The sequence below is a fragment of the Aulonocara sp. 'chitande type north' Nkhata Bay genome, linkage group LG2, assembly GCF_057382095.1.
Source record: "Aulonocara sp. 'chitande type north' Nkhata Bay isolate Kocher_YH1m ecotype deep benthic linkage group LG2, A_spYH_male_GT1.1, whole genome shotgun sequence".
In the NCBI taxonomy this organism is placed as follows: Eukaryota; Metazoa; Chordata; class Actinopteri; order Cichliformes; family Cichlidae; genus Aulonocara; species Aulonocara sp. 'chitande type north' Nkhata Bay.
In genome coordinates, this window is record NC_141345.1 from 24478753 (window position 1) to 24493867 (window position 15115).

The 15115-nt window shown below is 43.6% G+C and overlaps 1 protein-coding gene across 4 annotated transcripts; it reads right to left on the bottom strand.

The window, feature by feature from the left end:
* Positions 1 to 3868: 3868 nt before the first annotated feature.
* ctbp1l (C-terminal binding protein 1-like) lies at positions 3869 to 15040 on the bottom strand. 4 transcript variants are annotated; one of them, XM_086312351.1, is made up of 11 exons: positions 14685 to 15040; positions 13590 to 13638; positions 13069 to 13215; positions 9207 to 9361; positions 8185 to 8329; positions 7862 to 8068; positions 7529 to 7743; positions 6670 to 6800; positions 6438 to 6565; positions 5096 to 5213; positions 3869 to 5012 (listed from the first exon to the last, which is right to left on the bottom strand). In XM_086312351.1, the coding sequence occupies exons 3-11, from the start codon at positions 13127 to 13129 to the stop codon at positions 4826 to 4828; spliced, it is 1347 nt and encodes a 448-aa protein (XP_086168477.1). In that variant the 5' UTR covers positions 13130 to 13215; positions 13590 to 13638; positions 14685 to 15040; the 3' UTR covers positions 3869 to 4825. The 4 variants fall into 4 exon arrangements, with proteins under 4 accessions (XP_086168477.1, XP_086168487.1, XP_086168496.1 ...); XM_086312361.1 differs by lacking the exon at positions 14685 to 15040 and adding an exon at positions 14368 to 14469; XM_086312370.1 differs by lacking the exon at positions 14685 to 15040 and adding an exon at positions 14040 to 14058.
* Positions 15041 to 15115: the final 75 nt, after the last annotated feature.

A 15115-nucleotide genomic window follows, 5' to 3' on the forward strand; every position in this document is an offset into this window, starting at 1 on the left:
CAATTTTTCCTATTTCTTATGGACAAGACTTCTAGGTAGTGTTAATCTGCTGTAGTTTTACCTGCATTTTTTGTCCTCTACTTGTCCAGTTTCCTCAAATTTGTTCAGGGCATACTGCACACCATGGGAAGAGCTACTAGCTCTTTAGGAACCACCTTGTTGGTGCAAAAAAAATACTACCTTATTCCTGTCAAACTGTTATCGTTTGAACTGTTCACACATTCAGCTGAAAAAATGGGAACAAATGATGTGGTTTTGTGACAGGCTGGTAGTTACAGTCTCTATCCTAGTTTTAAATCCAATTTAAAACTGGTTCTTTTTTTGAGTCGTTATATGTAGGCAACTCTGCTTCATCCCTTGAATTAGATGCCATTCTTTTACTTGAATAAGTGTTTCACAAGTCAGCATTACGTGGCTTAACAAAAAGATATATTCATCTAAAACAGCCAGGTACAAGCACTGGGCTGAGATGAGTGAAACAAAATATCCAGAGAAAGACTTTGAAAGACCTTTAGAAAGCCTGGAGAACTAGTGCTCAAGACCATTTAAAAAAAAGAAAAAAAAAAAAAAGATACAAGGTCTGGCTCCTTTGAAATCAAATGCAGAGAAATGAGGGGTGGCTCTAGACTTGTGCACAGTACAGTAAAATGAAAACAGGGTCAAGAGCGATCTCTGCTCCATTTTAAAAGTTCCTGGTTGTGTGCATGTGGAAGCAATTTTGGAGCCAATAATCCCTCCACCCTCCTGAGCCCCCCTTCCTTGTAAACCTGTGGTCATGCTGGCAGTGCCTAAGCTACAGTTGGCGTATAAAAGAGCAGCTTAAGCCTGCAAGTAAACAATTTTGTTTATGGCAGACGTTCTGTAAACACAGCTCCATGTTCTCAACATGCTGACTGTCAACATATCACAGCTGGCAATTAACTGTCACCATCTAACTAACCACTAATAATGAAGCACAGACCCCCTTTTTTCCCCCCGAAGAAATTACCAAAGGCAGTGTTAAAGGTTCAGTACACAGCAGGACGCCTGGTACCAGCTTACAAACGCAAAGAAAGAAGTGAGAGAAATTTCATTTTTTAAGATTTTATTAAAATACGGTGTGGAGTTTACCATTGGAAGTTACCATCACAAACATGATTGTTTCTAATAAAAAAGTAAACAAAACAAAAAATAAAGCTTAAGAGTCTAGTTACAGGAGAATTTTTTTTAATTTGTTTTGTTTTGTTTTTGCAGTCTGGTGAAAGAAAAAACAAAAAAACAAAAAAATCAATTCACAATGAGAGTGTGTGGGAAAAAAAAAATGTTCACATGTTGTAAAAATACATTTCCCAATTTTAACATTACACACAGTCACTTCCAAGCATTCATTCATTCATTCCTTGTTAGATGGTTAGATGTCAGTGCTAAAAGAAAGCAAAAATGAAAGAGTAAAGGAAAAAGTTCAGACCTGTGCACAAACGGATCGAAGGGGAGAGCGGTTTCCAAAAACAAGAAAGAAAAAAAAAAATGCAGGAGGCTGTTCTACATTGTCAGGGCGGAAAACTTGGGATGAGGGACAAGAGACAGAGGGCGACTGCTGGAGGATATGTGTGCATTTTGAACCCTGAGAGAGAAAAAGTGACCAGCTCTCACCATAATTTTCTCCTTTTGCTTTTTGCCAACAGACCACACCAGAGTCCGCTTTGTCCTCCCCCTACCAGTCACCCCTGTGGCTCCGGCTCGGAGACTTTTAAGAGCAGCAGAGCGGTGATGGTAACGGTGGCGGGGCAGTCTCACACCCAAGAGTGAAATATCAGCTATGAGCATACTCACACTGTGCTTATCTGTTAGCCAACACACATATACTCTCTGCCCGGCTGATTTGAACTATTAAACCAGGGAGTAATGAAAAAGACATTTAAAATAACGCTGTACAGCACAGGATTGATGTGCTGCAGAATGAGCTAAAAGAGTTCACACAAGGCTAAATGTGGTTCGTCACTGATAAAGAAACAAGGTGCGGTAGATTTAGGCCTGCTGGGGTGTGAGGAGCTTTTTGCGGAGAGGCCTTGAATGTGGCCCAATCTTCTTTTTTCCTTTTGGCTGGGTGTGTGTCTCCTGACTTCACCTGCTGTGGTCAACTGTATTAAGGCAGTGAGTGGTTCCATGGCAAATTTCACTAACAGCTACTATTATGGGGAGAGTAAGTAAGGCCCACAGGATATCAGTTGGAGAGAAAAGGTGGTGGGATCAGACAAATTTCTTTTAAGAAGAAAAAAAAATAAAAATTGGGGCTGCGGGGGAAAGAGGGAACTCTTGATCTCTGAAATGTTTCAGTACAACATGTAGAACACAGACAGCATATCCATTAAAATAAAACAGAACGGTTTTCATAACAGTGCACTGATGAACTGAAAAAAATATATATATATAATCATCATCATCATCATCAACAACAGCAAAAAAAAAATTTTAAGATTACTATTATGCTCATAATCCAAACTATGGGGGTTATTTATTAAAAATATATACTCATCACATGACAGAGGAGCCTAACATCTCAGGACAGACGCGCTCCACGTCTGTCATAGACTCTGAGGGGGGAAACTGTACATCACTGGAAACTGACCACGACAAACATGGCAACTCGGGTTGGAAACACTCGGTGGGGTCTGGTAGGAGGGAGGGGGGGAGGGGGGGGGGGGGGGGGCAATAGTATTTCCCCTTAAAAATGACCTCACATGCACTATAGATAGAGCAGCTTGACGAAGGGGGATTAAATGAATAACAAAACAGCACCTACTACTACTGTTCTAGTAAAAGAAAACTAGCAGATCACAATGATCGCCTTTTGTTTTGTTTTTTTCCTCCTTTTTTTCCTCTCATTTTTCCATCAGCCAGTAAGATTGGGACTGAAACACATCGACTACAGTCTGAATCTGTGCCGAATTCTTACACTATGAGGAAATAAAAAGGTAAAGGCAAACAGATACGCATTGGATTTAATGCCTGAGTATTCATTGATCTTATCGAACCTACAAAGATATTGTCAAATTATTTTATGGGGCTTTTTTTTGTTTTTAAATTGTATCATTACTGCTACCATTTTACAACCCTTCTAGTAAAGAATAGTAAAGATGCATCTAGAAAATCTGTACAAAAAAATAAAAGGGTATGCACGGTACATTCAATATCTGTTACTGAGGTACTAGAAGTGGTGTTCCCATGACACCAGGGCAACAGCGTTTAAGAGTTACTCCTAGGGGCTATTCCTTTGGAACGACAACAGCTTGTTATAAGGGTGAGGGAACATACAAACACACACTCGCACGCAAACCCACACTATCACGCGCACACACACACGCATGCCACGGTCATTAATGAGCCAGCATGCAAGAACACCGTCCCATTTGCTCCTACGGAGAATCTAATCTCTATCGTCCCCTCGCACTTTGAAGGAATTGATGGATTCATGAGCAGATGTATAGGGTTGGAGCATCACAGTGGGAGAATAGTGGAGGGTGGGTGACAGAGTGGGTGTGTTGGTGGTTGTGGCGCGAGCTTAACAATAAGGCGGTAATCCATCCCTGGTCACCCCTCCTGTGGTTTGAACGTCGGCAGTGTGTCATCGTGTTCTTCGTTACTAAAGGTTACCTGTAACTGTGACTGAGAGAAGCTGCAGGCAGCTTCCTCTGCTCTGAGCAGCCAGACAGCGCCCTCTGCTGAAATGCTGCTGGGTTTCCAGCTGGGAAGGAAATGAAAAACAGAAAAGCTGCTGCAATCGAGTCCCTGTGGGCACCAGGTGCACAGGACCTCACACGCTCACTCGCACACTCAAACGCACATCACTCAAGACTGCTGGCAAGAGATAGAAATTCATACCAGGACATGCAGGTACATCTCTGATATGACGCTCAGAGCTTTTATCTCATGACATCACAATCCAAAAGGGGAAAAGCGTGTGTAAATACAGGGATGACTGTCCTAAAACTAGACAATCGCAGCAGTGAAAGTTGACAAAGAATAATGGGTTTAATACTCACAGACGAGTTTAGCAGATAAAAAACACACTGTGACAGTCAGAGAGCTCCACACTGACAGCATTATGGATCCCTCTGCTGAGCAAACTGATGACAGCGCAGAGGAGAGACAAGGGCCAAAGTGGGCTAAAGGGTTAGCTAGATACTTGGCAGGGAGAAGAGGATGTACTGTTTGTGATTCTGTCCTGTTTTCTTCTTTTACTTCAGTACAAACTTCACCCCCCATCATGAGAAAGATGGAAAGGGTAAGAAAAAGAAAAGAGGAAGAGAGCAGTAACATGAGCCATTAATGTACAAAAGTGGGGCTTCAACCATTCTGTGTCTGTGCCTCTAGTGGTCAGAGGAGGACTGCAGGAGGCAGACTGTAAAGCCTCGTGTCAGAAATGCTTTTTTTCTTGTTTTCTTCTTTTTTAAACAAACAAACATTAACATCTAGAACCAGAGCAGATCAACTTTTCATTAAAACAACAACCAACTAAGGAAATAAACCAATCCAATCACTGAATCCTTGAGAACACAGTTATTGCTGACGTAGTGGGGGAGTGAAGGAGATGAGGGGATGGTGGGTGAGCAGGTGGATGATGGAGGCAAGGGTGTATTCTGGGTGGTGGTGGTTGGGGGGGTGGATTGTTGTGGTGTGGACAGGTCACTCCTGGGCTGGTTATGTGATCTGAGAAAAGACTGTAGAGCCACGTCAGGTCAAACTAGTGCTGCCGATGTACTGGAGGGTAGGGTTGTGTCTGATCCTGGGAGGCGGGGGTTGGTTTCCAGAGATGACGGAATGTGCTGACGGCGGTGGGGGGGGGCTATTGGTCGGAAGGGATGTCTCTGTCGGCTTCGGCCTTAGTAGGTTGCCCTGGGGATGGGGCGTGAGGGGGGTGGGAGACGGGGGCGATGCCATGTGCCAGGGTTCCTGGAACCAAACTTTCAACGCCTGCGGCAGCTCCTGGGAGACCGCCTGCTGCTGCAACGTTGATCAGCCCCGGAGGAAATCTGACACAGAGCCAAACAAAATCAGATCAGGTTAAATTCAACCTTATCACCAATGAGGCAATCTCGGTCAATTCTCCGCTCACCTGTAGGCGGCTCCATTTAGTTCTGGGTGAACAGTAGCGGCCTCAATGCCGGGCCACTGAGAGGCTGCCATCAGATACTCCTTATTAACACAGTTCTTCAGACTGTCGGGGATACGCCCTGCAGTAAACAAACCACAAAGTTTCGCTGTCAGATATGACCGACAACCTCCTTATTCAGCTACCGGATACATTTCTGGTTTAATGTTCTAGCAATATGAGTCAAAACAGTCTCAGCATGGCAACAGGGAACACGTTACTCCAATGAAGCCTGTGTATTCCAAACGCCTTCGATGCTTGTTTCCTGCGGGGGAACACAGCGGGTCTATGTGCCGCGCTGGAATGGTAGCGCTGTGCAGGGCGGCTGCTGTGTTCGCTTCGTATTACTCCTCACCCCCCACCCAATCCTGTGGCTTGTCATGTCTTTCACAAAGTGTGATGTGGACATTTATGTGCTTTTTGTGCAGAGGAGTTTTTTTGTTTCTTGTTCTCATGCTGTCCTACCATGGAAGCACAGCATGAGTAGAGGTCTCTTTTTTCCCTCTTGTACTTTCCCATTGTTGTGTATATTTCAGTGTTTTTCTGTAACGCTACCGATCTTCGACTTGTATCCCCATGTAATGTCTGTGTTGTGTCTGTAAGGTTGGGGGGGTTGGGGGGGTCCCATTTCACTGCAGGGCAACCTGCATGTCGCGAATAAAGCTTTGATTGATTGATTCATCATACATGCTCTGTGTTTGGTGGTAGGCATTTCATTTTAAATTTTTATGTGTGGAAATATAATCAAGAATTTAAAAATTTGTGTTTTTGGAATTTTACTCTTTAACCTCTTCTCCCATAAAGACAATATTTGAGGACATCCCATGGACCCTTAATGAGTTTTGAGACCTCGGTAATAAAAACTTGGTTTTATGATCATTAGAAGAGTTTCTAGGTTTTTCCAAGGGTAGTGCTAGTAAAGTGTAAAGGCAGAGTTCCCCTTCACTAACATCTGATCCAAACTGAGTAACTTTGTCCTGAAAGCCGGTCTGAAATATGACAGTAACTGCTCAGTTCAAAAAAGAGAAACAAGGGGTACTCCTGGTAGCACTCTAAAACTCTATCACGCATCTTAAGAAAATCCAGAATTAGTCAGACTCCAGCTCTGATCCACTAATTCTGCACTTGTCCTAACCACAAAAAACCTGTATGCATGCTTAGAGATACAAACACTGGGCGATTCACAGAACCCAAACTGTCATTAGAAAAGTGATAGTTGCCAAAAAGTGAGGAGTGTCACATGATAATGCGTTCACTGCAGCGAAAGAAATGGCTTGATCTCATGAGATGAGTGTACACGTCTTACCAGTGATGGCCCGGCGCACCTCTCTGGCTGCCTCTTCACGAGCCTCGACAGATGCCTGCTCACTGTACCAAGATGTGTGCGGGGTACAGATCAGGTTGGGGGCATCCTTCAGAGGGCCTGTTGAAAAACTGGAGAAGAAAGTACAGGCTGATACAGAGAGAGCACTGAGGGTTTGCACCACACTTATGTATGAATGTAGCGGGCCAGTTAGAGCCCAATTCACTAGGGTTACCTGAAGGGTTCTGTCTCATGGACGTCCAGGGCGGCACCTCGTATCCGGCCTTCCTTTAGGGCCTGAGCCAGTGCTTTCTCATCCACTAGACCGCCTCTAGATGTGTTCACCAGGAAGGCTCCTTGGCGCATCTGTGTCATTAACAATATCATTCAACAATGTGGATGAGAGCTTGCGAGGAAAGGCTAAGAATTTCAATTTCCAGCGAAATGCAGTACAAACTGAAACAAATGAGCACTATTAAACTCTGATTAACACACACAGTCACACAATTACAAGGTTTGGCTCAGGAAAAGCTGCAAATGTTTGAAATGTCTGGCACATAGAAATTGTCACTCTCATTTAAAGTCCTGTCGATTATTTACAAAACACCAGCCAGTAGTTCCTGTGTGCTAAAGCAGCAGTTTACTTAGCTGATGCTAGATAATGATTATGTTGAATTAATCCCACCAAAAAACTACAATTAATGCATTCAAAGACCCCTGCAGAAAAATATTTTTCATCCTCACAAAGAGCAATAAGGCAGAATTAGGCAGGAACGAGTCCTCAGATGTTACTGAAGTCATTTTGATAATAAACTTCTAATCATATGGATGTGACAAATACATCTAAAATTAATAACCTAACTGAACCAAATTATCAGCTGATGCAAGATAATATTTAGAGTAGTACGGCAGAATGCAGTCGTATCTAATCTCATCTAAAATAAACAACGCAAGCTACTCACAGGGTTTAAACAGATAGCAGAGGTATGTTGTCACTAGACAATCTATTCTAAACAAAACATAGCTGAGGTGGAAGTAATGCTACCCTTTCTGAAACCAACATTGTTTTGGATATTTGGAGTATGTTCACACACCTGTTTGATGGTGAAGTCATTAATGAGATGGTGGTTGTGCTCATTGAGGCTGCAGTGCAGGGACACACAGTCAGAGTGGATTAGCAAGTCCTGCAGAGTGGCCATTCTCTGCAGGCCGAGTGAGCGCTCCACGCCATCGGGCAGGTAAGGGTCATAAAAGATCACGCCAAAACCAAAGGCCTTTGCCCGCAGAGCTACTGCTTGACCAACACGTCCTGGAAGGAGGAAGGGGAGGTTAGGGGTATAAGAAGCCATTAGTGGTGCACAGGCTTATTTTAAAATTCGTCACATTTCCTTACTTTGATGCCACCCCTCACTACGCTTTTTACTCACCTAGACCAATAATGCCCAGCGTTTCCCCCCGGATACGAGCGGCGCCACCAGCCACCTCTCTGATCTGCTCCACGCTAGAAGCACGGGTCCCCTCCCTTAGAGCTTGGTGCATCCAGGTTACTCGCCTGTACAGGTTGAGAATCAGACATAGCGAAGTGTCCGCTGTCTCTTCCACTGAGGCTGCTGGCACGTTACAGACAGCGATGCCTAAATAACAGGTAGAAAAGAAGAAAGAAACACTAACTAAACCGTTCTATTTTACTGTGTGTCACAGCATGGCTGTACAAGTCTCTGAAAATACAGTACAAATTTGATCCTCTCACCCAGCTCAGCGGCTGCTTTGACATCAACGTTGTCGAAGCCGGAGCCGATCCTGACAATTACTCGTAGGCCTTTAAACTTTTCCAAGTCATCTCTGGATAGAGTGATAGTGTGGTACAGCAGAGCGGCCACTGCCTCGTTTAGCACCTGTTGGAGACAGATGGAAATTTTAACACCTCGGTGTTCATCTCAGTGGACTGCACTTATCATTCTGTTACAAGGCTGCAGTGTTGTGCACAGATTTCGATTCCACTTGTGAAGGAGGTGCATGCATGCTCTCTTAAATAAATCATCAAATAATACAGCTGCTTCTTTACAAATCTATTGCTAAGTGCATTATGATAAATGAATAATGAAGTGAGGGAATAAAGAAAGAAATAATAAACTAAACTAATCAACTGCATTCATCTCCACTGTCTTGGGCTGCAGCTAGCGGTGCTAATCCTGAGTGACTTCACGTTGTTTGTACATGAAACACTTTTCCATCTGCTGCAGGTTCTGTTAAGAGCGATTCTCCAGCTCATAATGGAGTTTCAAAGCAAAGCAAGGACTAACAATCTCCAGCTGCAGCCCAGGATGGTGTAGATGGAATCTTTCCAACCATGGGACAGATCCTCTCTTAGGAAGCAGGTGAATGATAGTGAGGACCGCTACAATAGCATCCTGGCCAGCAAGGCAGCCAGCAAGAAAAACATGAGACAGGAAGGTCAGAGATAGTTAGTAACTGAGCCTTCTAAGTAAGGAAAAAAAGAAGTGAGAGGGTTCTCTCTGAGAGACTATGTAACATAACATAAAATGTGCTTGTTAATATGTCTGAGCCATCTGTCACAGCCAAATCTGTGTGGGGGGGAATTTTTTTCTCCGCAGGTTTCTTTTGTGTAGACAGCTTAGATGCTGTCTGAAGTTTACAGCTCTAGGAAAAGGGAATGCAGCCTTTTTTGACATTTAGAAGGTTTTAGAAGAATGTTTCATGTGACATCAGAATGTCGTGCCTTTTTAACGTGTGTGCTTGTGTCTCCTCTACCTTTTCATGAATCTCTTGTGTAGACTGGGCATCACAGAAAGCCACTGTGGCCACATCTTTCAGGATGGGCATCTCCACAGTGCAGTCACGCCCGTCCAGCAGGGCCACCAGAGGCCGAGGGTGCATTGGCCCATTCAGGATTGGGGGTCGGATACCTGAGTCCGCCGGGGAGAAAAGGGACAAATGTGCATCAAATCAATCTGAAGCAAGAACCAGGTAAAAGTATCAAATTGCCACAGACGCATGTGAGCACTTGTTTTCAAACAGATTTTGTTACACAGCCTTTCTGCTTTTTTGCCCCCTTTCAAATGTAGCTTCCACATGACGTTTGACGTAAAGAGCTACCAGCTACTTGCATTTCAGAACCAGTAAATTTCAGCTGAAGGTTTGTGACTCAACAGTCTGCATTTCCCATGTCTGGACTATCCGACGTGATACAAGTCATCATACCCTCACAAAAAAAACCCTGCGCACATGGCTAAACAGAGCTAGACAATAATAACTCAAGACTTTTATGACTGTATTTTTCCAACACTTACACCAGAACCTTAAGGGAACTATCAAAATGGTGTGTTTAAGTGTGTGTGTGTTTATACCAAGTGTTTTAAGGTTACAAAAGCAATGTGTAACCATATCTATGATGGGGCATGGACAGTGTCCAGCCATCTGGCCTAGTTGGCATTGAACTCCAGCTCTGTTTAGGATGGCATGTAACCATTATACACCGTCAAGACTTCACAGATCCATCGCGTCCTGTTCAAATCTACTACTCATAAAGGGGAAGCTCGGACACTGGTTAATGAAAGAGAGGCTTTTAGTTAAGTGTTAATTCTGGGAACTTGGCCTGCCTACTGTATGAGCAGACGGGTGGGGGTAGGGACAACGGGGGTGAGGTGATGGGTGTATGATGACTGGGGGAGGGGCGGAGAAAACTGTGGGGTCTCTGGGAGGAGGTTGTGGGGATTGGAGAGGAGGGGGGGCCTGAGTCATGACCTAAATTCTCCCGTCTGGAAGAGTCCCTACTTCTTATTTTTCCTGTTGTACCCTTTTATTTCCCCAATCGCACACTCACAAACACCTCAGCAGCAAACATCTGCACAACTGGCTCATGTGCACTACGGTCAATATTGCACGATTACCACAAATCAGAGGGATCAATAGGGATGCCGCGAGAACCGATATGGTAGCTAAGAAAAACAGGAAGTACTTTGCATTCAAAGGTGGGCAAGCAAGGGATGATAAGTGCAACATGCCCCCTGCAAATTAAATGATATTTTTTAGAGAAAGGGAGGAAATACTTCCAGTTGAGCAAAGCACCTGAAAGACCAGCATCCAGATCGGTTCACGGAATTCAAGTTGAGTGGGTTTCACTTCATAGTATCAGCAAACAAAGTATGGTCCTTCTTAGGTTATCCTGAAATACACGTTAGCGTTTTGTTTGAGACAGCTGGCACTGCTGTTGTGAAATTAACTTTGTTTTATAGGCTGAAATGTTTGCAGTGGCTAACACTAAATGCTTATGCCAACATAATGTAACTGTAACATTAGTAAGCCACTCAGCAAACACCCTAACACTTCAGTCTGTGTCTTCTCAAAAAAGAAATTATAATATTAACATCTTAAATAAATGATCTGCCATGTCAGTGTTTTAACACAACATTTAAGTATGTTGGATAATATTTTTGTTTTTGGTATATAAAAATCATATTTTTACTGGTACAGACTATTCAATTAAATTATAAACGCCACATCTTTGCAAAAACAGCTACATCAGTAAAGTGTGTTTTACTCTTGCTCACTGTAGTTTTCTCACATGAAATCTGGATAAATCTTTCAGGAGAATCAGATCCAACACTTATTTCTCAGGACTAGAAGACAACAGGAGACTGTCCACTTGGGTAGAGCCTGCTGGAGGCAGGACACATGACGCCCACTCACTCGCTGTGGATTCTCTAGACAATTACCTGTGCTACTCACACATTTTGCTGCATTTAAACCAGCTAAAGTCCACTTAACACCTGGATTGAGAGCTGGATAACCTGCCCAAATAATCTCTAGGGACGCGTGAAGGCGACTTTAACGTCTTCAGGCTTGGACTGACTCCACACATGCGCCAGCACTCACTATCTCAGTCCTGTTGGGTGACAGGTGTGTGTGCGCCTGCCCCCATGGTGGGGAGTGTGACAAGCAGGAACATTTACTTGGACAGAAGACAGGACGTAATGGTGAGACTGTTGAGGAAGAAAAGGCGCTGGTAGCTGGAAGGGGGGTGGAAAACAAATATTTGCGAAAGCTTCCTCTGACGCCTGAGCATATCTCAATTCATGAATAAAATGCACACAAGCTGAGGGGAAAAAGGTATTTATAAAGCCTGGTACACTCAATCTGATGCACACCATTTAGCAGTGTGATTCACATTTGCGGCAGAAGGTTCAAGAATGCCGTCATGCTGACTGCAAACAGGCTAGAGAAAAAAAAAGACAAAAAACAAAGACTCTTACTATGCAGAAAAACCCAAATGGGTGCGTCACAAAGACTCCCTGTGTAAAAATATATATCCAAGTAGGCCTACACAGAGAGCAATCTGAGCAAAGGACATCGGTATACCCGAGGCCTACAACCAGCGAGCATGGCCGCACACACAATGCAATTCATTCAGTGATTCATTCATTCTCCCTCCCTCTCCCTTTCTTTCCCCTTACTCCCTCCTCCTCCCCCCCCCCCCCCCCTTCTGTAGTTAGAGTAAGAGGTGAGGGGGGAGGGGCAGCAAGCGATGATAATGCAGCAAGCAGCAGTACTCCACCCAGACACAGTGAGACCCACATACACACACATGCGATTATTCAGTTCCTTCTTACGCCTGCGACACCAACACACACTAAAGACAAAAAAGGAAAAAAAAGAAAAAAGGGAAACTGCACACACATAGCCGGCACCACACCCAGAGCCTAGATCCCTTCCCCCCTTCCACAGTTCACAAATTTCAAAAACACATGCCGATATAGAAAACACATGAGCACCGGGGCTAACCTTGCATTATGAAGTCTGTCAGCCTGTCTTCCTCTCTCTCTACCCTCGCCTTGCTCTCCCTCTATTGCTCGTTTTTTTTTTCCTCCCTCTCTCTCTGTTAGCCTGCTCTTGGCTGACTGGATCCCAGCTGTCATCCACGCCCAGCCCCTCCCCCACAGCCTGCCTCCAATCACCGGGCGACTCTATTGAGAGCCAGCCAACCAGCACTAACCTCATTAGCATAGCCCAAGCTGAGGCTGAGAGCGGTTTGGGGGGCTGTTGTCGTTTTTTAAAGAGACAGCTGGCCCGTTTCCCTGTAGCTGCGGCCACGACCCTTCACCTTGTCCTCTCTCCCTTTCACCCGTCTCCTGAGACTCTTCCAGACGCTTCCCTCCATTTTAGCGCACCGTTATGTCTCATCACTATCATCAACTCTCCACTCTCCAACCACTGTATCTCTAGAAATCTGCAGTGCAACATCTTCAAATGCATTTTGCTAAAAAGATCCAAGTTCACCTATTTTTCTCACCTAAAAATCGAAACAATTAATTTCACCGTGACTGTGTGCATCTGCCCATTCTGATGGATATTTCAAATTCTTTACTACTGTCCGCCTTCGGAGTTAAAACCCTTGTGAGTTGTGGCTTAAAAGGTGGTTTTCTCATGAGGACACAGCATGTAGTAAATCTCTTCTGCAACCAAGTATTAAAGATTATTTCATAAGAAACTATCATTATGTGCAATGGCACAGGAACATTACAAACAAATGTTATTATACTTCCTCAAAACACTTATATATTTTTTTTTTTTTGAGAATCCTACATATATATGACTGTAATGCTTATAGTCTCACCCTCACAAATGCGGTCGAGTCTCTGCCGCTTGATTTGTTTGTGCTTGTCCATCAGAGCCATACACCAAGCAGTCTATACCCAGGGACACAGAAAGAACAGATCCAAGTGGTGGCAGGGTCCCTTTAATGACGTCCACGTATTTTCACCTGCATACAAGAATCCAGCCAAAAATGAAAAGATGAAAAAAATTGAAATTTTAAATGCATCCTTATGTTGACACCTGCATTAAACCCAACTTGCAAATGAAAAGTAATGAGGATTTTAGAATTCAAAAAAAGAGTCACTTTCTTTTTAAACACATAGAATTTGGAGTATTAGAAGTTAGCCATAATCAAACTTGCCAGGAATGAAAACACTCTCAAGTGAAACTTTTTTTTCACAAGATCAAGTGATAACTAAAGCTAAAAAGTTACAGGACTACGGTTTTGGGGGCGTTGGGGGAAATATACTGTATATTTACCCCCAGAAACTTATTATAAGGATTTATTAGTACAGCTGCAGGGTTTAGACAGACACTCACCTGGAGAATAGCGTCTGTTGCACCAGTCAGCTTCACAACTTAGTTTACACTGTAAACAAAGCAGAGATAAAATTACTTTAGGTGATAATAATGCGAAACAGTGACGCTGCAGGTGGCTCATTAAAATAATAAAAATAATAATAATAACTGAATAAAACTCGACACTTATAACATCGCATGCACAGCAATTAAAATGATATGGCCATCATCTAGTGGCAAAAGTATTTTGAGAGAAGTAACTTGCGCTGTACAACTCGCATAGTTTTTTCCCCCCCTTCTTTTTCACAGTTACACTCGTTCGTGTTCCCCAACTTTCTCCTTAACTTTACTACAACAACCTAGGCACACAGTACGAATAAACAGTACGAAAGGACACTCTTGATAACTTTTTGGTTATAATATCCCCAACGGTTAGCTCCCAAATTACCGTTAATGAACTAGTTAGCTTACAGTGCTAGCTCACTCGTTTCTACTCTATCCAGAAACACCGGAACGCTTACAATGAAGGATAACATTCATCCGTTAAATGCAAACGTTACATTTATTGACTCATATACGCAGATGACATTCACTAAAGTCCACTCCGAGTTAGTTCAGCTAGCATTAACTTTTGAATCGCAATCCGAGCTATCGCTAACTAAACACATAGCACAGCAGCTAGCTGCGCGACGGTGGCTAGCTAACCCAAACACAAACACTTGAGGACTCTCTAACATTTTAGTGGCAAGTTCAAACTCCCGCCAACTTTCGAGTACACGTTGTTTTTGATGTTATTTACTTCTCATTAACTCGTGAATAGTGTTGCTACAACCCACGTCCACAATTACATGAGGCGTTTGAAGCGTTGCTAACGTTAGCTAGCTATCGCCGATAACTAGCGTGCAGCTGAGTGTGTGGGAGATGAGAACGGAGGGGGAGCCCATTTCGTCCGATCTGTTATCAGCGAAGAGCGCTACAATGTGAAATATCTGACCCAGAAGCTTTAAAATCATTAATTCTTCGGGGAAGGAACAATCGCCCGTATGCTTGATTTGAACCACATCTACTTTGTGAACTAAAAAGCGAATCTTGTGAGGAGAAATGATAATTATTTACCCCGAATAAACTCTTTGAGGAGTGCTCAGACAGTGTGCGTGCGTCGGCGGTGTTCCCTCTCTCCCGATCGCCATGAAATTAGACAAAGAGGAAGTGGCTTGTCGATGTGGGGGTCAGACAGTGTGCGAGAAAGCATCCTTGGACTGGAAGGAGCGCCCTCACCTTTCAAGGCGGAACGACAAAGACGCGCAAACTCTAGTGCAACAAGTCTGCAGGCAGCTATCAAAACTTTCTGCTTAAACTTTAACTTCGTGTGCAGCGTTCTTACACATACACCCGCAGACCCGATTCTGCTCAATTTGTAATTCGGTTACAGCTAGCTACAATATAGTTTACAAGAAAAACATTTTCTCCCCGAGCGCGAAATGTAGGTGTATGTGTGTCAATATCTATGTTAACTAACCCAAACTGGACTATACAGTATATCCATA

Bases quoted from the DNA above. Each gene is read 5' to 3' on its own strand.
- ctbp1l (XM_086312351.1), bottom strand. From the start codon at position 13,129: ATGGCTCTGATGGACAAGCACAAACAAATCAAGCGGCAGAGACTCGAC. The intron at 9,362-13,068 runs GTGAGACTATAA...CGGCGGACTCAG, and splicing joins ACTCGACCGCATTTGTGAGG to GTATCCGACCCCCAATCCTG. The intron at 7,744-7,861 runs GTGAGTAAAAAG...TCCTCCTTCCAG, and splicing joins GCTGGGCATTATTGGTCTAG to GACGTGTTGGTCAAGCAGTA.